Source organism: Chinchilla lanigera, unplaced genomic scaffold (genome assembly GCF_000276665.1).
Source record: "Chinchilla lanigera isolate Chin_1 unplaced genomic scaffold, ChiLan1.0 scaffold00074, whole genome shotgun sequence".
Lineage (NCBI taxonomy): Eukaryota > Metazoa > Chordata > Mammalia > Rodentia > Chinchillidae > Chinchilla > Chinchilla lanigera.
In genome coordinates this window covers 11504669-11528195 of record NW_004955475.1, presented here as the reverse complement: position 1 = coordinate 11528195, position 23527 = coordinate 11504669, and the positions used below count along the sequence as shown (strand labels likewise).

Here is a 23527-nt window from a genome sequence, read left to right as displayed (position 1 = left end):
CTTTGGCAAAAGAGCCTGGTGGCATCAGGGGACACAAGCTAATGCTGAGGCTTGGAGAGACAGGAATGTGGACTGCAAGGTGCTGGGCCATTTGGAAGCAGAACAAAACTCCTTGGAGAAGGAAGCTGACCCTCGCATATAGTTGTCACCATGGGCAAGGTGGGACCATACTTTTTTTGATGAATGGAAGTGACCTGAGCCACATCTGGTCTTTGTGCTTTGCATCTGGCCAGAGCCGATCGGATCTGTTTTTTTGGGTGGTTTTATTGAGTCAGAGACCAAAGAAGGAAGACAGCTGGGAAGCCACCTCCTCCCCTGCAGGAGCATGACAGTGGCTGTCCACTTGCCCAGAGCTTGTCACCTCGTCTACTCCATGAGAAGCTGAACTTGAATCCTAGAAATGGGGTCCCTGGAAATGAATGATCTGCCCAGATCTTCCAGCCGTGGTCGGGCAAGCTAGGTTTCTTCGAGACATTGTGTGCCGTGTGTTTGTTTGGGGCTCTCAGGGGTTTGTGCACATCAAATCCAATGTGTGTGGGCCTCACGTGAAACGAAGGGAAGACTAAACAAACTGTCTAGCTTCATTTGCTTTTGTCTCTGTTTAATTTTTTTTGTTATTGGGGTCTGAACCCAAGGCCTTCACATTGAGCTACAGCTCTAACCCTTTTTCATTTTTTATTTTGAGACAGGATTTCACTAAGTTGCCAAGTTGTCCAGGCTGGGCTTGAACTTTCGATCCTCCTCCTTCAGACTCCCAGAGTGCTGGGACTACAGGGGTGCACCACCATGCCTGTTCACTTACTTTTAGTTGACTTTAAAAATCAGTAATTTTGGAGGCCACATAACTGAGCAAATATGTTTTGTTTTGTTTTGTTTTTTCTGGTACCGGAAATCGAACTCACAACCTTGTGCTTGCCAGGCAGGCGCTGTGCCACTGAGCTAAATCCCCAGCCCCGCAAGTATGTTCTTAGTCTCCCCACCATCTTTTTTTTTTCTTCTGTGCTGCTGAGGATTGAGTCCAGGGCCTTTGCACTGAGTAACATCCCTAACCTGTTTTTATTTTGAGACAGGATCTTGTTAAGATGCTAAATTGCCCAGGGTGGGCTTGAATTTGTGACCCTCCAGCCTCAGCCTCCCAGTGCTGGAATTACAGGAGTGCACCACCAGGCCTGGCTTTCTCCTACCACTTTGCTGCAGATAACACCTCCGACCTGCGGGGCGTGATGATAATGGTTGCCTGGTTTAGTTCTCAGGAACATGAAGGCTGTCTTTGTTGAAACCACTAACTCTTCCCTTGTACACAGGTGTCCAATGGGTGACCCTCTGACATCAGAGGGTGTCCTATCTCCTCACGCTTGGACGCTCCATGAAGGAACTCTTTCTCTTTTGCAAAACTTGACATCTCAATGAATGGCATACTGGATGATAGGCAAAACAGCCTTGGTTTGGTAACACACATGTTGTTGTTGAAACATGCCCGTGATTGGGGGGGTTTAGTGTCTGAATAAAGGCATCATTGTTACAATGAAAACCAGAGTGTGAAACATAAGATGATTTTAACAGAAAAAAAGTTTATTTTAAGAAGACACAAACAGCTCTAGCTATATAAAGAGTATAGTTCAATTGCTGGTAGCAAGCCAGTAAGAAATGCTTTAAAAAAAAATAAAAGAAAAAGAAGAGACAAGACCCTTTGTAATATCAGCCCACGGAGGGCCCTCTTCCACTTTGTGTTGGCCTCCTACATCCACTAGGAGCGTGATCTCGCCTTGTTTCTGCTTCTTCTTGAATTTTAATCCGGGGACACGATCTCATCACTGGGCACGGGGAGGCGGGGGCCGGCTTATCTCTGCCTTCCAGTTTAGGACATTGGTCTGTAAACCCCTCTCTCCCTTGCGTGTCTTAAGGACGTTATTGGTACTCAGGAAGCCCTGAAGGGCAAGCGCTAACCTCGGAGTCACCTCCTGTCTGCGCAGGACTGGCCGACGCTCGGCCGTCACTGTGCTGTTGACACGGGGAGTACCTTCACTGTTTAGGGTCCAAGGCACAACCTGGTTTCCCTTCTCACTTCTGGAAATCCTAAACAGAAGACAACAAAGAACTGCTTCGTGCGTGCTTTGAAAAAGGGAAATCCTGGAAGTTATTCACCGATCTGATTTTTTCAAAATTTAGATTTCAGTAAGAGGGTGGATCCCTGGGCTCAAATGATAGAAATCGAACGGAAGGTCGTAAGAAGCACATGTGCCGAGCTAGTGAAAGCTGCCACCTGAGAGCTATGTCTGCGCGTCTCAGCCCACACGGAGTGGAAGTCCTGGCTCACTGTGTGCTGCCCTGTCCAGAAGTGCCACTGAGGAGTCTTTGCAAACGTCTCCCTGGGGAAGAGCCAGCGCAAGCCAATTGAAAACAGGCCTCCAGAGACACGAACAGGGACATGCCACAGGAGCCCCACCATTCCCTTGCCTTGCCCAGTCCCACCAGACCTGGCTCTGGACCAGAGGCCGATGAGCCTGCTGGGTGGTGTGCGCGTGCCTGCATGTGTGCGCACCGGGAATGCGATACAACAGTGAGCGTGGTCTCCACATTCCAGGTGGAGAAACCACACCCATACACATAGGCACACGCCTCCTCGGCCACGTGTATCCTTCAGTATTTACACAGGGACTGTGAAAATGTGAATCTGAGCTTCAGACCTTAAGTAACACGAGGAGTTTAGGTGGGAGAAGAATGGAGAGGGATGTGAAGAAGTTTAAAGCATCATTTTAAAGGCTCAGCAAACAGGAGGAGGCGGTGTGCCGAGTACCTACTGGTTGTGTTGCTCCGTGGGGCACCCAGAGGCGCCCACCCTGGGGGCCGGGGCCGGAGGCCGGGAAAGACTGTGGGTACGAGATTGCATCTCACTGCTGTTGTTGCTGGCGCCCAGTGCTCCGTCCTGTGCTAGGTCCAGCCACATCAGACGGTAGAAACCACATTAGAAAGCAGACAGACGGACATGGGTTTTAAAGCCAGCTTTTGGGACCAGGAAAGCTGATGATCTCTAAGAAATCACAGACTGGAATCTTTATGGCCTGTGTGACTTTCCAATGGCAGACTTCAACTCGTGATGGCGCCATGGGGCAGGACGGTAGCAGGGCAATGACCAGACGAAAGAGAATAAAACTCAGAAATCCTCAGAAAATTCTTTTCTACTGGCTTACCCCACACGTGGGGAAGCAGAGGCACATTGAATAACGAGGACAGGTCCCAAGAAAAGAACGAGGGTTTCTACACCGAGGTAGTCAGTAATACGAGGGGAAGCCCCACAGGGACACCCTATGGCGCCCCTCCACCTGGCCCTGTGTGCTCAGCCTGCAATGACAGTGGTGTAGGCAGGAGGGTAATGAGCCACATCATCTGGTACACAACCCACTCATCACATGGGGCAGGTCACAGAAAGGCCTGTCCCAGAAGATCGTGTGGATCAGGGGTCAGCAAACAATGACAAATGGGCCAAATCAGCGACAGCCATAAACTGACAATGGTTCTTACATTTTCCAAGGGTCATAAAACAAACAAATGAACAAACAAATGGTAATAGCCAAGAAGAATATATTATGGAGACCTTATGTGGCCCACAAAGCCTAAAACAGCTACTGTCTGGCCCTTTGCATAAACAGTTTGTCAATCCCTGGTCTAGACGATGGGGGAAAGCCCCGCAATCTCTGGCGAGAAGCCTCTGAGCATGCCTGAAATGGGAAACCAGAAGTCCGGGAAAAGCAGGGCCACACTGGAAATAATGGGGAAAGCCACTCATTATGACCAGCACTGTCTGCAATGTGCCCAACCTGCAAGTCCACAAAAGAGTGAGGTATGCATGCACTGTGGAAACAGGCCCAAGAATAGCTAGAGAGCCATGCAAAGAAGCATTAGGCAAAGAATGTTCTGGAAAAGAGACTGCATACAGAACTCAGTACTGATTAAGGAACTAACTCTGTCATTGTTTGATAAAATGGAGTTTGAGCCCAGGGATTGACAAAAGATCAAGTTAGGTGAAGTTTCTAGAACACAAATAAGTATCTCATGAACATCTAACAGTCTGAAAATCTCTCAAAAAGATTAAGAAAGGAAGATTAAAGTAGATTCCAGGGAAGCTAATATTGGTTTGCCCTACTTTAAATAAACACTGAATACAAAATATACCACTAAAAGTTAAATAGAGACAATAAGGGACAATGACAGGAGAAGTCTTAGTTTTTCAAAAGAAATCCTTAGAAGATTCTCTTAAATAGGAAGCTTCTACTTAAAAATGAATTTTATTTTTGAGACAGGGTCTCACTATGCAGTTCAGGCTGGTTCTGAACTCACTATGTAGCCCAGGCTGGCCTCAAACTCACAGCAATCCTCCTGCCTCAGCCTCCTGAGTGCTGGGATTACAGGCGTGTGCCATCATGCCTAGCTAAAATATGAAATTTGATTTATAAAAATTCACTTTTTCACATACATTTAGGGAAACATCCTCATACAAAGTAGGGCACAGATACTCGATGCGGTGGGAAACAAAAGTTTCTAAAACTGAAAATCAGATATATCTTTGGATTGATGAACTATAGAAATCTTGTGCATTTTTCTTTAAATAAATATTTTTTTTTAACCTGGGAAATTCATGAGTCATAAAAGTAGAAGCCAGCTGTGGATCTCCTACAAATGTAGTGCTTTAAATGACAAAACACTTAGCCCAGAGGCAGGAGACCACTGCTGCTAGGCCCTGCCTCAGCCTCACTGCAGGACTTTTAGGTAAGCTATCTGACCTTTCCTGGCCTCGGTGTCCTCATCTACAAAATGAGAGAGGGCGGTCCCTTTCAGCTCTAACGTTCTGTGACTATAGATAAATATAGAAATAAGATAAATTCAACAATCTAGAGATAAGAAATATTCCCCCAAAGTAAGCTTTGGAGTCAGTAGAAAAAGTAGCAATAAAATAAAAAGAATAAAATTGTAACTACTAGCCAGCGTAAATATATCTCATTTAAAAATTAATGAAAATGTCTGTAATTTACAATTGATCAAGAGAATCAGAACACACATATTGGTATTTCTTCACCATCATACACACGAAGGAGGGAATGAGTTTAAGGTGACGGGTACAATGAGCACAATGCTGCATTTGCATGCATCACGTTTTATAAAATTGGACATTAAGAAAAGCTCAAGACCACATACAGAATAAAATTTCTATAAAGCTTGGCATTACAAAGAAGCTGAGAGGGGTTAACTTGTTCTGGTTCAGATTTGTTGTGGCGTTTGTTGCTATCAAATTCCCCTCTTTAGGCAAAACCTTAAAATCAGTCATACTTCTGCCAGAGCCCTCCTGGAGAATAGCCACTCTGATGAGGATGTGGATTTAAGGGTTGGTAGTACCAAACCAACCTAACACCTTTCCCTTTTTCTATGTGTGAGTTTAAAACATTTTTAAAAACCCAAACCAGGCTAAATGTGCTAGTTAAGTCAAACCAAAAGCTTTTCGGATTGAACTGATTGCAGAGTTGATTCAATCTAATAACTTCTTAACACCAAACAAACGTGTGCCTGACCAACACGATGCTTAGACAGTGCATCTCTTGGCCAGGGATCGATCCCTGTGATGACAGCCAAAACAACGGGGAAGGTTGGGATCAGGTGGAGCCTGGCTGTAGTGATTCAGGGGCTTGAAGGAGTAGTCGCTGGAAAACACACACACACTCGCACTCATGCACACACACTCACTCCCACAAGCACGCACGCACACAGACACATACCAGGACTGCTGCTGTCGCTGGTCCTGGGACCACATTCTGAGAACCACTGGCCTAGATTTTTGCACTTGACTGAACAAAAGTATTACCTGTTTCACATAACCCATTACTCGTGCAAACTTCTTTCTGCTAAACTTATAAAAAGTGCCCTAAAGATATGTCCATAACCATTTTCTATTGTAGTCTTCTATAAATCTATCTCCAAGTATTCTAAAACGTTGCTTATTTCATATAATTGTTTAAATCACTATACTATTTTCTGCCCTTTGACAAAGGCACTTCTTTGTACCTCCCTCCCACTCTCTCATCCTCTTAAATCCCTAATATCTTTGTCACTTATAGCTGAAATCCACACGAAGGCTTTGAAGGAAATGGGTGCTGTGGTACAGGTCTCAGTCTCACACCAAGCTGAAGTGATTGCACAAACAGAGATAAATGGTGGGGTGGGAGAGCAGAGGCCTGGGCTTAGTCAGATTGAACCTCCAATAAATTAAGGAATCATCACTGATACTGGATGACTGACGTCGATTGGACCTGGATCAGATATCTCACCTCTTCACAGACAGGACACATTTTCACAGACTCCTTAAGTTGTTATGTTCTTTTACTCAAGTGGTAAGTAGTATTAATTCTATTTATGTAAACATGTTAATGTACAATGTGAATGACCTAGGCCTTCCCGGTGGCTTTTAGTAGCCATTTCTGAGAGTCGCCTATTAATAACCATATTGAATAGCTCTGGGTATTTGGACAATTTAATTGACCGTCAGCTACTAACCACACTGATAAAGGTCTTTTCTATGCTCTGGAGTTAGCTGTCAGGGAATCTGGCCTGTCCATGTGAAAAATACACTTCTACAACTAGTCACTGTCTAATATTCTGCAAGTAGAATGTCATAACTTTAGCGTAAGGCTTTTCCCCTGCTAAAATGCAAGCGACCCTCAAAAGAGGTAGCATTAAGCCTTATAATCTCAAAGTAAGTGAATTTATCTCTTTCCTGAGAGCACGTTTTTCTTAAGGAGGAGGAGAACACGGTAGGAGGCACTGAGCAGGGTCGATGCTAGGATGCTCACTTTCTCCCCAGTCCTTGCATCCTAGCAAAGGCTCCTAGCAACGAATGGAAAATAGATAGCAATTAAGTATTTGGTCTGAAAACAGATAGCCACTCCCCTCTCCGATAAGAAGAATGAGACTTGGAAGCAGGAAAACTCATCTTACTTACACAGCGCAAGTCACAGGGCGGGGGCAAGGGCGAGGCACTTGCACAGCCGCACGAGCAGGTGCCTGCTTACGGTTTGCACCCCCAGTGCCTTGCTCATCTCACCCTGGTCCTGGCCCTGGCAGCTCACAGGAAAGTGAAAGCTCACCGTTGTGTCACAGACTTGGCAAACATGGAGGGCTGAACCAGTGCAGAACAGAGCACTGAGCCTGAATGGTCTTTTTCCTGACTCGGTCAGGAATGAGGAAGGCGGCAGGCGCACAGGCAGATCTGTGCAGTGACAGGTACAGAGAAATGGCAAATCGGATCTGTGTGTTCTATCTAGTTAACATGGATGTCAGGCAAAATGCTTACTAGGAAAGCCTTTGAAACTCTCCCGTCTTTGCACATTGTAGGTAATTTTTCCAGATCAGCTGGCTGGCTGCCTGTAGCCTTGTCTCCTTCATGACCGAGCTGTTGGCTAGGGATGAAATTCACTGGTATTAGGGCTGAGAGGCCAGGTGGGAGACCTAGGCGGGAGGCCCAGGCTGGCAAAGAGAGATGCCAGTAAAGCTTGCTGTTGTACGGAGAACTTGCTCTCTGCCGCCCACATCTGAACCACAAATATGTAATGAATACCCACCAAGTTCAAAGCGCTCTTAGCTACCGATTCACTGCCTCTCCTAGAGACGACCTCCTCTTCTCCTGACTCCAGTGAAGCCAGGCTAGCACAGCCACCTGCTCTACTGGTTGGAAGTGAAGGGAAAAAAGGGTATATATAGCAAGGACTTGAGGTGGAAGCTGACCTCCTGGGGCCAACTTTGCTTCCCTCCAGCTTCTGGTATATTTCACCTTGAAAAATTATTCTCATCGTTATTTGTTCCCAGTAGTAGCAGTAGCAGTAATAGTAGTAGCTTCTCTGAAAACCTTCCTGAGAGGGGCTCTTGAGTTCTTTTCTCCAGCCTTGGCAGGCAGAGTGGGCGCAGAAGGCGGTAAACACTCTCATAAGTGCCGAGGCGGGAGAGAGAGTTGGTGCTTTGATAACTGAGGGCAGAGAGAGGTTGAGTGTTAGAAGTAGGAAAGATGCTTGGTGTTCTGTTAATCAGTGATTGTTAGAAGTTTTACGGTTTGGTTGTTTGTTTGGAACAAGGTGCACCAATGTAAGATATTAAATGGTATTTCTAGTCCTCAGTGTTACTTCTGATTGCACAATCTGTCCCAAATCTTCTTATACTAATGGGGGCACCACTGGGCATGTGATAGCAATAGCAACGATGCAGAAAAAAGTTCTAAAAATTCCAGATATACAGTTTCAGAGAAGAAAACAAGAATCAAGGTCACTGAAAAGCATAAAGGTATCTGGGCATTCAGCTTTAGAATCTTGGGGAAATCTCCAGAGATGGTGATGCGAGGGGAGAGGGAAAACACACTAGAAGTAACCAGAAGCTCCCAGAAAAACTCAACAGAAGTAACAGAGGTCCTATACTATTTGAGTCTGAAACTCTCATACTTTCAAGTTCAGTTACAGGTAACTCGTAATCGTTCCTAAATCACCATGGCAGCCTCGGGATTTTATCAGGCAAAAGCACAAATGCTCCTTCATTTCCCTATGAGGAAAGTGGTTCTGTCTTTTGGAATTCTGAGTCTGTGCCAGGTAAGTGTGGCATTCACATATAAACCAAGGCCGGAAATGAATCTGTTTTATTTCAGGCAAAACCTCTGCAACTTGGTTAAGATCTTCAAAACAAATAGTTCAAATACTTCCCCCCGCTTCCCCCCGGTACTGGGAATTGAACTCATGACCATGCGCTTGCCAGGCAGGCGCTGTGCTGCTGAGCTAAATCCCCAGCCCCTCAAATACTTTCAAAAGCAACTGGGCTTTCATTATTTGTCTATTATTTAAAATGGCTTCTTTCTAAATCAGTGTGAGTGCTGATCGCAAAGACATTTGGTGGGCCTGGCCTGTGCCCACAAATCTAGATTTCAGAACTGGACCAACCAAGGGCCTAGGCCTGGGGCTTCTATGTGAGAAGGCCTCATCTGCTCAGAACTCAGTGTGGCTTTTCAGCCTGGAGTATTGGTAGTTGAACCGAGCATTTTCTTTTCACTGATGACAAAAATGACTTACCAAAATTGAGATCTGCTTGTCTCTGCAACCTGGATAGAAATGAATCTGATGGTTTCAGTGGTAAAAGAGGAAGGAGTGGGAGAAGACTCTTTGTGAAGCAAGCAACAATTTCATTTGACTTTTCCTTTTGCCTTTTGGGATGAATAGGCAATTAACTTTCTAAAACTGCTCAGCAGGTTGTCTTTATTAAGTACTTTGTCTGTCTGACCCCCAAGATCCCAGAAATCAGGCATATGGAAATCAAATGAGTCACTGCTCTTGTTGGCTTTAGAAAATTGAGCTGACAAGAATAGTTAGGTGCCTATTCACTTTGGAGGGGAAGCGGTCACAAGGATTGTTCTAGAACTCCTTCAACATCCCATGTACCTGAGTTCTTACACTTTCTCCCAGCATGGTTAACTGAGAGGTGGTCAAACAGCAGAATGTAAATAGCAAAAAGTGGCCCCTTTTCGTGTGTGTTATGGGCCATAGCAACTGGCAAAGCTGCCTTTTAGATTTTGGGTAGATACTTTTAGTCTATAGGTTCTTGGTTTTTGGAACAGCGTCAGACATCCTTTAATCAAAATCCAACCAACCACAAAGCGCGATTTGAATTGGATAATGTGAAACAAGAGGAATTTACTTTCTATCCTCCTTGAGCCTCTGATGATGCTGATCCTTCAGCTAGTTACTTCCTGTAATGAATGTCACATGCAAATGAAGTAAGAGTTCTTAGAATGTAACAGACGCTAGGTACAGATCCTAGTAGACACCCGAAGGACCTCAAGGGGCATGTGCAAGTTGCACGTTGCTTGGACAGAGCTGAGTGACCACATGGCTGCCTCATTTGTTGGCAGAACTTGGTTCATCCAAAGCCATGCAGTTCTGACCTTTTCTAACAAATGGGCAGTGGCGGCAGAGGGGCGGGGATCAGTCTACAAATGCATTGAAACTCATCACCCTGATCTCCGTATAGACAATCAAACTGAAAAAGGAATGAAGTTTCAGGACAGGGTCACATTCATATTCTGTACCACAAAGGTCATCGATCAACCCCATGCTGAAACTTGAGCACACCTGCGAAACTCTCCCCGGAGGAGAGTCCCACTGTGGCTGTGGAGCCTTGGTGTCTTCCTTGTCTCTACTTATGGCCAACAGGTCCTCCCAGGAGAGTGAGTGATCAGCAGTGACACCCTCTGCCCGACTCCTAGGGGTTGCCAAGCCCCTATCTGCTCTCCCACTGTGCTCCTCAGTGACAGGAGCCAGGGATGGAGCAGCCAGGACACAGACTGAAAAGGTGGCACGTGAGCCCTTGCATCTGAGAATTTCTTCTTTTTTAGTGCACACCAGTGGAGGAAAGGAAGAAACTTGGTCTTCAGTCACGGCAAGGGTGAAAGTATGGATACGCAAAATGTCCAAAGATGGTTCAAGCGCCTGATGACCTCAGCGCTAGTTGAAACGGCCTCTCTCCTGCCATCCGGAGTGTAAGTTAATGTCAAAAAGTAGGCTCTTTTGTTCCTCCCACAGTTCCTTTCCCACACTCTTTCTATCCCCCTTCTCAAGTTTAGTAAGTAAGCCCTGCTTGTTGAAGCCAGGGCTTAGGAACCGGGGTTCTCAGTGGTTTCATAGTCATTTGAAAACTGTGCAATGATTCTCCGCGCCAGTGGGTTAGTGGTCTTCAGCAGTTCGGCTGCTGAGGGGCGGGACCTTGGAGTTGCCTTACTACCCTTCTTCTGGAGCAAGGCCTTGAAATCATCGTTTCTGCCCGCGTCTAGGCTGGCACTGCTGCCTGATCCCGAGGTGGCGGCGGCGGCTGCGGCGGCGGCAGTGGCAGCAGACTCACTAATGGGAGAATCGGCTGTGTTCTTTCCTGGCAAGTGAGAGCTCGGTCGGCCCCCTGCGAAGCCCTCCCCAGGCTCCTTCCAGCCGAGCAGCTTTCTTTTGGACCTAAATAAGAGAAAGCTTGGTCTGAGTGAATTCAAGTAGCAGACGTTTACTAATGTTTCACAGAACTTCCTGTGAAAGGTGTGACTGAGAATGTGCTTGTGGCAGCCCTGAACACATCATGGGGACCAGGTTTTGTCCTCACCTCTCAGCCCCCAGGTCCCTAAGTTGGGTCTCCGGTCCTCCACACCCCTTTGGTCTTTTCTTGCCTTGTCTGAGATGAGGTCTCCTTCACTATGTTGCTCAGGCTGGATTCAAACTTGTGATCCTTCTGCTTCAGCCTCCCAAGCAGCCAGGACTACAGGTGTGCAGACGCGCCGCCGCACCAAGCTACGCCTGCCTTTCGTTGCTCATAGCTGGAGTCAGTTAGCCTGTGCCTGCAGGCTCAGTCTTGCTGGGGTGCCAAGACCGGGAACAAATTTAAGGAATCAAGGCTGGTGCTCAGCGACTGAGTCAGGACAGCCTGGGGGCTGATCCCATTCTGAACTGGTGCTCCATCTCCAATAACTGGGCTCTTTCCACGTCCCTTGCCACCAAGCCCCAGCCTGCGCCCCTGGGTTCCATGTGCTCCCTCTTTCCCTGAGTTGCTGTTTTGATATCCTGCCCAGTGCCTCACATCTCTTCTTGATGGGATTTTGTGGTACAAGAAATTCTGTGAAGGGTTAAATGTCTCTGACTGCAGACAGAGCTCTGAGAGAGCAGATGGAGCCACAATAGGCCAAGCAGTTGCTAGGAGACGAGGGGCCTCTCTTTCGGCACCTGGTCCTTCCCTCCCCTTCCCTCCCCTCCTCCACTTTACCCAAAGATGTCAGTGAATTTGAGATGTGAGGCCCTGCACTGTGCTCACATATTCGGGTATCTGGACATAGTCTCCAGCTGCAATTCTAATGGCTGCTCAGGGGTAGCAGTTTTTCTTTAAGTAGAAAAAGGGAAAGCAATTAGAATGAAGGAAAATGGTTCAGACCTGTGTATCACAGTAAATAAATCTTCAGTTGTGCGTGAAGCCACAAAGACATCATCCTCCTCCTCCGCGATCCACTCGGCTGTTTTATCACTGATTAAACTTTTCTCTTCAGCGCTTGGTTCCACAGAGCTCCCTAGGCATAAGAACCAGAAGGAATGACTTTGACCACAATAGATTGGACAAAGCACGTTCATTTTTACATGTTATTTCACATAATGTTCAAAGCAACTCTGGAAGAGCAGCAGGGCAGAGATTTTAATGTCTTCATTTCGTACAGGAAGAACACGAAGTTCAGAAGCTTAATGACTGCCAAGGTGGGGTGAGTGGGGAAGATTGGCCCAAGTCCCTGCTCCCCCATGCCTTTTTCAGCACAGCGGGTGGTCTGAGAGTTCTCTTGTTTTATTTTTATTTATTTGCTTATTTTTGCACCATCAGGAATGGAACCTAAAGCCTCGTATATACACGCTAGACAAACGATCTACTTCTGAATCACACCATCAGCCCCTCTTGTTTTGGACACAACATTTTTTGAAAAACCGAAGAGCTGAGAGCAACCTAAAGCAATGACTATCGCTCCCTGGCCTTTTGGTTAAGATCAAGCGCAGCAATGACTCTCACCCATCGGGGGAGAAGAGGACCTGTCTGAATCTCAGAGGCTACCTGTGGAGGCAGCGGAAGCACCTTCTGGAATAACCTGAGGGTCTTTTGTTGTGGTGGTGGTGGTGGTAACTAGGGACTGAACCCAGGGCCTTTGCCCTGAGCCACATCCTCAGCCTTTACTTCGCTTTTTGAAAATTTTCAGACAGGGTTGTGTTAGGTCACTAAGTTGCCCAGGCTGGGCTCAAAATTGTGATCCTTCCTGCTTCATCTTCCCAGAGTGCTGGGATAACAGATATGCACCACCATACCTGGCTTTGCTTGCTTGTTAGATTGTATCTATTTATTTTATTTTATTTTATGTCTTTTTTGAGACAAGGTCTCGCTCTGCAGTTCAGGCTGGCCTTGACCTCACTTTATAGCCCAGGCTGGCCTTGAACTCTGAAACAATCCGGCCTCAGCCTCCTGAGTGCTGGGATTATAGGCATGCACCACCGTGCCTGGCAATTGTATTTCTTTATTTATTTATATTTGCAGTGCTGGGGGTGGAACCCAGGGCCTTGCACATGCCAGGCAATCAGGCTACTGCTGAGCCACACCCCCCAGACCTGTTCGCTTGTTTTAGTCACAACAATTACGTTGAGAATATAAATCAGCTTATAAAAAGGTCGTGAGAGTTTGATGTTAAGGGTTGAAAAAGAATGAGGGCTGAGCCTACATGAAACAAGCACATCATAAAAAAGACAATATTGTTACATGAAGTACTCAGAGAAGTCAAATTCATAGACTCAAAAAGCAGCATGGTGGTCGCCAGAGCCTGGGAAGAGGGTTGTTTAGTGGATAGAGACTTTGATTTTTGCAAGATGAAAGGAGTTCTAGGGGTTGGCTGCACAACAGTGTGAATGTACTCAACACTAATGAACGGTACATTTAAAAGTGGTTCACATGGTAAATGCTATGTTATGTTAAAACAAAGACACAAACAAACAAAAAGGATGAGAATCATTAAGTAGCCTAGTTTTGCAGTTCTAGAAAGAGTTAACCTCAAACCATCCAAGAAAGTGAGCTCCCTTTCCACCACAAGGCAAAGAAAGGCTGTGGGTGGCCCCATGGCCTATTGTTCCAAGCTACCAAAGCACTGGGTCTGGGAGGGGACTGAGTCCCGCGCATGAAAGTAAATTCAGTGTGGCTGATGAGAAGTACGATACAGAGAAGTGGAGCCTTGGGGTAGGGGATGCATTCCTGGCTGGGTAGACGGGGCCCTCAGGTCTTAGTGTGTGAGGGTCCAGTGTGATTTCATTATCTCAGCATTTGAACCAAGGGTGGACTGGCTCAGACTTTTTTAATCACTCAAGTTCAATGTCAAAAACTAATAATAGTACAGTCTTAATAACACTATTTATACAGGCATAGGAGTCCCTGGCACACAGATGTACAACAAATGTTAATTTACCATAAGTCTATTCATGACCTTAGAAATATTTGGAAAATGTGAGAACAAGTTAAATGTTGCCTTTCCATTTTTAAGCTTGCATTTCGAAAATACAAATGCAGTTTAAATTGAAAAGTTTAAACATAATAACACATAGCTTGAACCTTTGGGCACAGGTAGCTACACATAAAGCATCAACACTAAAAACACAAATGTATTTTTGGGTTGTTTTTTTTTTTTTTTTTTGGTACCGGAAATCAAATTCAGGACCTTGTGCTTGCCAGGCAGGTGCTGTGCCACTGGGCTCTGTCCCCGGCCCCCCAAATGTGGTTTAAACTTAGGAGTTTAAACAGATCAACACATGTGCCCTCGGACACAGGCAGCTCCCACACAAGATCATCACTGCCCGTGCAGCAGACCCTGAGCGGCCGCGACTTGGCCTTGCAGATCTGCCCCTGGTCAGTCCTGATCCCAAGGACAGGAAAGCCGCCCTGCAATTCCTACTAGAGTAACCCAAACCTTCAAGAGGTGCCCCCTACTGATTTGGTCCCTTAGGAGGAGGATAATTATTCTGGGGCATTTGCTTCTGTCTCTAGCATCCCTCCTCACCTGCACCCCTCCTGGGCTGAGAGAGAAAGCCAGCAGTTTACTAACCTGGAGAGCTTGCCTCCTTTTCCCTGTCCGCCTGCGGAGCTGAGCTTGTCTTCTTACCAGCTAACTGCAGGTCACTGCCGGTGGCAGGACCCCTGGCATCTTCCTCCAGGGTGATGATGGGGCTGAGAGGCAGCCTTGCATCCATCACATGGGCCTCCATCTGAGCTCCAGGGGAGGCGAGAGGCAGGTAGAGCACACTGGGCTTTTTTGGTACAGGGGGCGGAATCTTGCCTGTCTTTTTCTCAGCTTCTTCCTGGCTCTGGAGGCCAATTCTTCCTGGTAAGGCTCTCACCTTGGGGCCCTCATCCTCCATACTTCCTCGGGGAGGTTGCTGTGTTCCTGAGAAGAAAGCACCAGAGGAACTTGCAAAAGGCGTGAGGACAAGAGATGAGGGTGTTGTTGACTCCTGGGGGCTTCTGCCATCTGGGAAGCTGGGGGGCTTTGGTTTTCGCACCACCGTGTGGCTTTCTTGGAGGAGAGGCTTCACGTGGTGAATGGTGCTCTTGGGGGCCATAGCCAAGGTAGGCAAACTTAGTGGGTATTCCTCAGGGACAGACGGTGGCTTGTGCAGCAAGCTTGGAGGCCTTCGGGCCAGTGGAGGCTTCTCAGCTATGGGAGGTTTCACTTTTCTCTCCGGCAAGGCAAACACTTCTTCTGCTCCAGATTCTTCAGTGTAGTCCGGGCTCTCGGTGTCATCTTCTGGCTCAGACTTGCTGACCGATCTCAGGCGAACTGAACGTAGGTCAGACTGAGTAACCATGGGCATGATTGGCTGGTTGGGGCTAGTTTTCTGTGCCAGTTTGGCCCCAAAATTGGTATCTGAGTGATGGCGGCTCACCTTGGTTTTGCTGCGGATGGAGATACTCATCCCAGACAGATCCAAGGTGGTTGAAGAGGTCAGCGGGAGGTCAAATGATAGCCGTGACTTGGACATCTTCTCCATTGGTGATGTTGCGGGTAGTGATGATTTCCTCTCCGGTACCACTGGACGTACCCTGACACTGCTGCTTGGTGGAGGTAAGTGGCCCAGGGTCAAGGACATGGAGACAGTGGGCGTCGGAGTCTCGGACTGGCTGGAGTATCCACTGGAGGGTGACATCAGTCCGGTGGGCCTTCCTGGAGAGGAGACCTCCCTGGCCTCCACCTCGATGGAGAGTTGGGAAGGCGTGGTGGCTCTGGAGGTGGAAGGGGAAGCAAGGGACTCTGAGCTGCCCTGAACTTGGGTGCACTCGATGACTGTGGTGCCAGTGGCAGTGCTAGAGCTGGACAAGGACTGGTAGGTGTCACCAGACTTCCAGTCAGTTAGATACCAGTGATGGGAGAACTGTGTACCTTCTGCATCTTTGAGGGTTGGCGCAGCTGAGTGACCCTGAGTGTCTGGGTGGGATGAGTGATGTCCTTGGTGCTCCAAGGAAAGGCAAAGGCTCCTTGGCCTCTGGTCTTTAGGCAGTGCAGGCCCACCTTCTGGCAAGAGGACTGGCTCGTCTTTGACCAGCGACACACTGCGGGTTGGTGGGGAAGGCTTCTTCTTGGCCTTCCTGAGTGAGATGCTCTTGGACCTCTGCCTTCTGTGCCGGGCCTCCTGCTCAGCATTGAGGGAGGCGATGTTGTCAGCGCTGTTGCTGCCCTCAGAGCTTGTACTGGCGTAAGGCAGGGCGCAGGCCTCACTGGCCTTCTGCTCCTCATCGTACTCCCCATCTGTGGTGCCTGAATCTGTGGGCACGGACAGAGACCGCTCCCGGAATCTGCTGGCCCCACCTAGGCCTGTCTCCAGCCTCAAGGTACCACCAGTGAGAAGGCCCATCTTATGCGGTCTTTCCAGTACTTGCCTTCGTTGGGTGGCGTGCTCAGGGTAGTTGGCTAAGCCACTACATCCTGCTGGGTTATCACGGGCAACAAAGAGGGTAGCTGCCTCCTTAGGAACCAGAGGTGGGAGTGTGTTCACAGAGACCCAGGAACTCCCCGAGGAAGGATTTTTTCCACTTTCATTGACTTGGTTGCTCTGGTTGATTGCACTTGGAGTCATGTAGGTGAAGGCATCTCCCTTCCAGGAAGTGGAGAACGTTGATTCTGTTGGCCCGTTGCAAGAGCTGGGGACGCTGTACACCATTCCCACATTCTCCATGCCAGGAGGGTCTAGGCCACTGTGTGCCTGATGAGGGTCCTCGGGCTCACTGGGAAGATTTCTCAGTACTGGTGAGGTGAGATTTGGGAACCGAGCTTCCTGCCCAATGGCGACTCTTCCATGAACGCCTTGAGGAGCGGAGTGGCTGGGCCTGGCGTCTGAGGAGGTGGAGCGAGCCGCACTGCCTGCTGGGCTGCTGCTGTGACCTGCAGGGGGAAGTACGGAAGGTTAGCAGTATAGCCAGAGGTGCCCTTGTCTGCTCTTTCAAGACAGGACCACCAACTTTTTGCCAAGAAGTGTTTGCCAACAGATTGGTCAGAATTCGTGATTTTTCCTTTTCACAGATGAAGACCCTGGGCAAGTTGGGGTCCTGCCCATCACCACAAAGTAAGTCGCATGGTGCCCTTGAATCATCCGCATGCTGCTAAAGGCTTTCAAGCTTTGAGGCTCGGTTTTAGAGTGGAAGCATCTCATGGAACTCCCTCGGGTTTTCCCTGTGCTTCCTCCCCAGGGTCCTGAAACCACCACAGACCTTAGCATTAGTCAGTCCACGGTAACTACAGAAACTGACTGGGGACAGCAGAGTGTGGCTTTAGGCTCCAGCAGTGAACCTGGGGTATGCCGGAGCAGGAACACCAAGAGCCTGGTTACATTTTTGGCATGTGTCACTTATTACCTTTGCAGCATAAAAGACTTAGGATAATCTACAGATGTGAGCAAATCACTCAGGTATTCCAAGGCTTCAGGGGTTCTCTCAGATACACAATTATTGTTCTATCAGCATCATTATTCTTAATAGCCACCGTGTGTTGAACACCAACTATATACCAGGCATATAGTAGTAGATTACACAAATGGCTCTAATCTTCACAGTGACCCTACTATGCCAGTATCATTGTCCCCAATTTGCAAATGAAAAAAAGTTGAGGTTCAGAGCAGTTATATAACTTGGCTAATGCCTCAAAGTTAATACACAGTGTGGCCAAGATTCACGGCCCGATCTCTCAGGTCTGCCGTTTTGTTTTGTAGTGCTGTGATGGAACTCAGGGCTGTGTGCATGCTAGGCAAGTGTTCTGCCACTGGGCTATACCTCCAGCCCTTGTCAGTTCTCCCAGTAATAGTAGAAATCTCTCCTGCTCTCTCTCTGGAGTGTAGGATGGCTTTGAACTTGTGGCAATCCTCCTGCCTCAGCCTAACAAGTTGTGAGATCTCGGCTTGAGCCACCATGCCCGCAGGAATGGCTCTCTTAAAATGTTGGTGGTCCCCCTCACCGCCTCTGCTTATCTGATTGCCTAAGTTTGGCATATGTGGCTATATTACATTCTTTTTTTTAGAGACAGGGTCTTATTATGTATGTAGTCTAGACTGGCCTTGAACTCACTATGTAGCCCAGACCGGTTTTGAACTCCTGATCCTCCTGCTTCAGCCTCCCAAGTGCTGGGATTACAGGTGTGCACCACCACGCTAAATTTAATTACATTTACATTGGAAGACAATGATGGGATGGGTTTATTAGCCCAGGAACCCCGCTCTTTACCCCCGCTCTTTGTTGCCCTTGACATTAGGCCCTTGGCTGCCCTAAGTACCGTACTGGCTTCCTCAGGCCCTCCCAAAGCCCCAGCCCTCGCATCATTCCTACTCTCCATCGCCACAGTGCCACTTGTGTGGCAGGGTTTGCGGGAGTGGGGGAGGGGAAGGGGCTGGAGGGTCAGCTGTGGCGGGGTCACCTTGGTCTCGCTGGGAATAGTTAGAGAATCCAATAATGGTCCGCCTCCTCCTCAGGGTAGACTTGGGGTTCACGGCTGTCTCTGTGTTAAACAACGAGTGTCGCAAACTTGCGTGTCTATCAAACTGCTGCCCTGTAGCCAAAATAAAGACACCTGGGTGCATCCTGGTTTCTGCTGAAAATACGGTGGAAATGGGCCTGAGGCAAAGAGAAGGGATGATGGCAGTAGCGATGGGCATGAATAATGGCCAGGCAGGTGGCTCTTCCCCCTATCTTTCCTAATCTGGCCCTAGGCATGCATGCTGGGTTTCCTAGGTCACTCTCAGCTCACCTGTAAGTCTTGGGAGAACTGGGGCAGTGGTTTTCAACCCCGGCTTCATACTGAAATAATCTGGGCAGCTTTTGTCTTTTTGAGACAGGGTCTCGCTATGCAGTTCAGGCTGAACTTGAGCTCACTTTGTAGCCCAGGCTGATCTCGAACTCGCAACGATCCTCCTGCCTCAGCCTCCTGAGTGCTGGGATTACAGGCGTGCACCACCATGCCTGGCTTGGGCAGCTTTTGAAACTCTAACTCCTGACATTTAACTCCTGAGAGTAGGGCCTAGCTAGAAGAATTTTACAAAAAGTCTTCAGATGACTATTTCGATGCACAGCCAGGGGTGCGAATCATCAGTGCAGAGTGATGGGCTGAGACTAGGTGTTGCCTGAATATGACCTTTTTTTTTTTTTTTTTTTTAGCTAAAGCCTTTATAGGGGCCAGGGAAGGCTTGTGTCTCTAAAAACCTGCCCAGTGTCCCCACCATCCAAGCCTGATGACGTTCAGCCTCACAGCCACCTGCTCACATTTTACCAAACTTGGCTGCTGCATGGTGATTGAGTCCTCTCTCTTAAGCAAGCACCGGGTTGGCCTTTGGCTCCTGGGAAGTTGCCAGGGCAGTCGGCGTGAGGCTGAGCCATGGGGACAGGTGTGTGCTTTTCCTCCCTGGTCCTTATTGAGCAGCCAGTGAAGCAAACTCTCCCTTCGCAGACACATGGCTGAGCACACCCCAGCTAGCGGCTCTGTGGGCAAAACTCGGGGTCGGCCTCAGAGGGGTAAGATAGCTATTTGGAAACATTCCCCGGCATCACTTCGTGACAATCTCATCAGCCCCTGTCTCTCTTGGTACATTTCCCTGGGCCGTGGGCTCTACTTCCTGCCTGTCGTTTTCTGAGATGACTCTAGGGCAGTGCATGACCTCATATCCAGAGAGCATCGCCACATGCGGCCAGTGCTGTCCTCACCGTCTTCCGCTTTTTCCAGCACGGCATGGGCTAGTGCTGCCTTGCAGCCTACCTCTGGTTTAAGGAGGTCCTGATTTCTTCAGCTCCTTGGTCCTATAGTCTTGTGATGTGACTCACCTTCCTTCTCTTCATCTACAGCCAGTGGAGAGGGGAGCAGGGATGAGTAATGGCACAGTGTGTCTGCTGCGTGTCCCCAGTCACAGCCAGCTGGGCCTCGAAAATCGTTTCCCCATTCTTAAGGTCATCTGGCCCCACCCCTTGAGACAAAGTCTTGCTATGTAGCTCAGGCCAGTCTCGAACTCGTGATCCTCTAGTGTCAGCCTCTCAAGGGCTGGGACTACAAGTGTGTGCCATCACACCCTGCTCCCTTCTGGTCTTTTTTTTTTTCTTTTTGCCTTAGTCTCTTTCTACTACTTCCCTTTCCTGAAAAACTTGAGGAAGCCCACCTCACTAGGAGACCTAGTATTTAGTGAAAGGCCCACAAGGCCTTTGGTCTGTGCCCCAGTGTCACCTTCCCCTTCACCACTAGCACTCTGACTCTGCTTTCCACCTCTGACTCCTATCTGCGTACTCCACACCTGGCTTTGGGCACAAGACATTCTTTCCCTAACCCAAACAGAACTCACCAACCTTAAACTTCCACATATGCTCTGAGGAGCACTCACGCTCATAAAGTTTTGAAGCTCTTGGTTAGGAACGTTGTTGTTTTGTTTTGTTTTGTTTTGCTTTCAGATGGCAGCAGAGTGGCAGTGCCAGCAGGGAGTGGAGGAAGAGCAGCTAGAGCCCCCTGTTCTGCGTGCCCCTGTTCCCTGGCACGAGCCATGACCGTGACGATGCAGGGTGCGCCAGTAGCGAAGAGTGGCCCCCCGCCCCAGCACACGGCGCATGTGGAGAAGATGGGCTGTAGTGGCGCGGAGGGAAGTGCACAGGTGGTGCTAAGCAACTCTACCAGAGATGTTGATGGGCACAAGGTCAGACTGCGTGGAGCAGGGCTGAGGCCACCGCTTCTCCTCTAGGCTGGGCAGAGGGAAGGGGCTATTCCAGGCAGTTTGCTTGTCGGTTGCAGACAGGCTCAGGGCGGCCTCGGGGGCCCTCACACCCTGCGTGGTAGTCTCATCCTCACTCAGCTGCCGTTTTGCAGGCTGCGGGAAGAAAAGGTGATGGAAAAGGTCTGCTGCCAGCTACCGATGAGCCAGTGCCCACAGGGTGGATGCTTGGGCAGAGTGGTCGGAGGCTTCGCCCGGGAGGCAGGAAAACGTGGACAGGCCTCCTGGCCAGGACCCACTGTTCAGAACCCAGCCCGTGGGACCTCTGGGTGGCTCTGTTGGTGAGCAGCAGCTTCCATGGGTAACGTAAGCAAGCAGCTTGAGGGCCCCTGTCAGTGGGTGCAAGCTGGCTCTCCCAGGCTGGGGAAGAGGCAACTCACCATCAACACAAACTCCAGACGCCTGGCGGACTGGAGCCTTGGGCTGGGGGTGGGCTCAGGGGCCTCATCAGAAGAGCGGAAGGTCTGCCCCAGAAGTCTGGCCTCTGAGTACTGTTCCTCGTATTCTTCTGAAAAATAGCACAGTGGAGACACACTCTAGGGGGCCACAGCCAAGCACTGAGCTGGTGGGGGCCACGGGCCAGGGCTCCTGCACGAGCTGCCAGGCCTGACTTGTACTGCTTCCTTGGGCTTTCTCAGCCTCCGAGCCACTGTATTTAGAAAGGGAAAACTGCCTGCCGCCTAGGATTATGAGGGTCCAGGAGAAAAGAAAGTCAATAAATTCAAGCCATGCTGCACTGGGGACCAAGCCCTCATCTCAACGGCCCCCACTTGAAGGGCTCACCTCAGAGCACAGGCCAAGGACACAGACACCTCTGTTACAGGGCCCTCTTTGAAACCCTGCAGCTTTTCAGGTTTTCTGCCACCCCACGAAGGAAATGGTCTGTGCGAAGCAAGAAGCCATCTTCACTGGGAAGTCCAAGCTGGAGCTCTCTTGTGGCTCACAAGAACCCTTACTTGAGCTTTTGCACGCCTGACTCCACCGTGGGTGGGGTCAAGTCTAGGCAGGCCGCGGGGAAGGAGAGGAAAGGAGAACATAGTGGCATAGAAGAGAGAGAATTTAGGGGCACCATCAAGGAAGAAAGATGTACAAAAACGGAATGGCTTGGACCGAAGCAATGGCTAGACGAATAAATGAAGCAAGTGAGAGGAAAGCACAAACATTCATGGCTGTGTGTACATTTCGACAAAGACTGTCGTCTCTACTCAGCCTCCTCAGCAGCCGGGTGCTTTTCAGCTTTCTGGGTGCTCTTCTAGCCTCAGGGCACCTACCTACAAAGAAGGGGAGCTCCTTCCCTCCGCCGGCGGTTGGGGCTGTCAACCATGTCAGAAAAGTTCTTTCTTATCTGGAGGTGGGATCTGGCATTCTCTGGCTTTCTACCCACTGGTCCTAATTCTGCCAGTGGCAACAACATAGAGCACATCAACTCCCTCTCTCTTTCTCTCTGCATGGCAGCTCCTCCTTATCTGAACACAAGGCTCGCGGTGTCCCTGCGCATCTTGCCTCTCTAAGGTCACCACTGCCCTGGCGAGGAGCTTGGGGGCTTATGGCTGCAGGCCAGCTGGCAGGCCCATTGGCTGGTGTTAACCTTTGCTAGTATTAGATAAACAAGAGCTAAGAGCTCTTTGTGCATTTAGCATTCACTGGGTACCTCTTAGTGCCAGGAGCTTCTGGAAACCCGAGGTAGTAAGAGACGTGTTTGTTTGTTTATTGAGGCGCCGGTGCTGGACCGCAGGGCCTTGAGCACTTTGCCACTGAGCCACACGGAGAATGTCAGTGTGGTTAGGTCAGTAGGTGAATCCTCGGCACTGTGTATTGGGCTTACGTGGGTGAGGCAGTAGCTACCCGGGGGGCACGTGGACAAAATTCCTGCAGGAGCAGAGTGAGTGAGGCCCACAGTGGGAGACCCTGCCCGCCTCCCTTTGTCTTCCGGGGGGAGGACCCGAAAGGCACGGGGACGCGGAAAGAGGAGGGCCGGGCTGGAGGGCCCACGCTGTGGGCGTCTCCCACGCAGCTGACTCGGTGAGAGGACTGACCCACTGCCCCGACTCAGCCTGCACCCTTTGCCCTCGGGGTTCACTGAACTGAAAAATGAGGAAGCGGGGAACAGCCCTGGACGTGAGTCTTCTAGAATCATCAGCCTGCAAGCTGAAGAGAAAGGTGGAAAACGCGAGCTTTGTTTCTGGAAAGGCATGGAACTGTTTTCTCTTTTTCTGTCGCTGGTCCCTATCCTCTTCGTCTCCCTCCTGCCGTTGCGCAGCTCAGCTCTCCTCTGGGCTCCGGCCGCAGCCCCCCTCCCTTTCAGTACCTTGCAACAGGCTCTGGAGATTGAGCTGCGCCTCGCGAAGCAGCTCCTCTACACTCGGGGGCCTGCCTGAGGAGAGGAACACGTTCACTGGCTGTCGCCATGACGACCTCGAGTGGGCAGTCGCTGTCGCATTTTCCCGACCCGAGTTAGCTGCAGCTAGGGAAGGAGAGAGTCAGTGAGAAGCGCAGCCAAGGCGGGGAAGCGGGCCGTGGCCAATGGGCGCCCGCGGTTCCCGAAGACCCGTCCCTGCGCGCTGGGGGGGGCGGGGAGGCGGATCGGCGCCGCGAGGCTGCGCTTAAAAGGCGGCGAAGCTCAGTCCGCAAGATTTTTCCTCGACAGATCCTGCCGCAGTCTGCTCGCTCCCGCCTCCGCCCGCCCG

At 49.4% G+C, this 23527-nt stretch overlaps 1 protein-coding gene across 1 annotated transcript in view; it reads right to left on the bottom strand.

The window, feature by feature from the left end:
• Nucleotides 1-4980: 4980 nt before the first annotated feature.
• Nucleotides 4981-23527, bottom strand: part of Nhsl2 (NHS-like 2) — a 314584-nt gene continuing 296037 nt past the window's right edge. Inside the window, exons 5-10 of the mRNA XM_013502807.1 lie at nucleotides 21221-21348; nucleotides 20744-20936; nucleotides 18515-18646; nucleotides 14663-16993; nucleotides 11980-12112; nucleotides 4981-11018 (exon numbers count right to left, since the gene is read on the bottom strand). Coding sequence (XP_013358261.1) covers nucleotides 10670-11018; nucleotides 11980-12112; nucleotides 14663-16993; nucleotides 18515-18646; nucleotides 20744-20936; nucleotides 21221-21348 — 3266 coding nt within the window. The 3' untranslated portion in view covers nucleotides 4981-10669. The remainder of the gene's footprint in view (nucleotides 11019-11979; nucleotides 12113-14662; nucleotides 16994-18514; nucleotides 18647-20743; nucleotides 20937-21220; nucleotides 21349-23527) is intronic.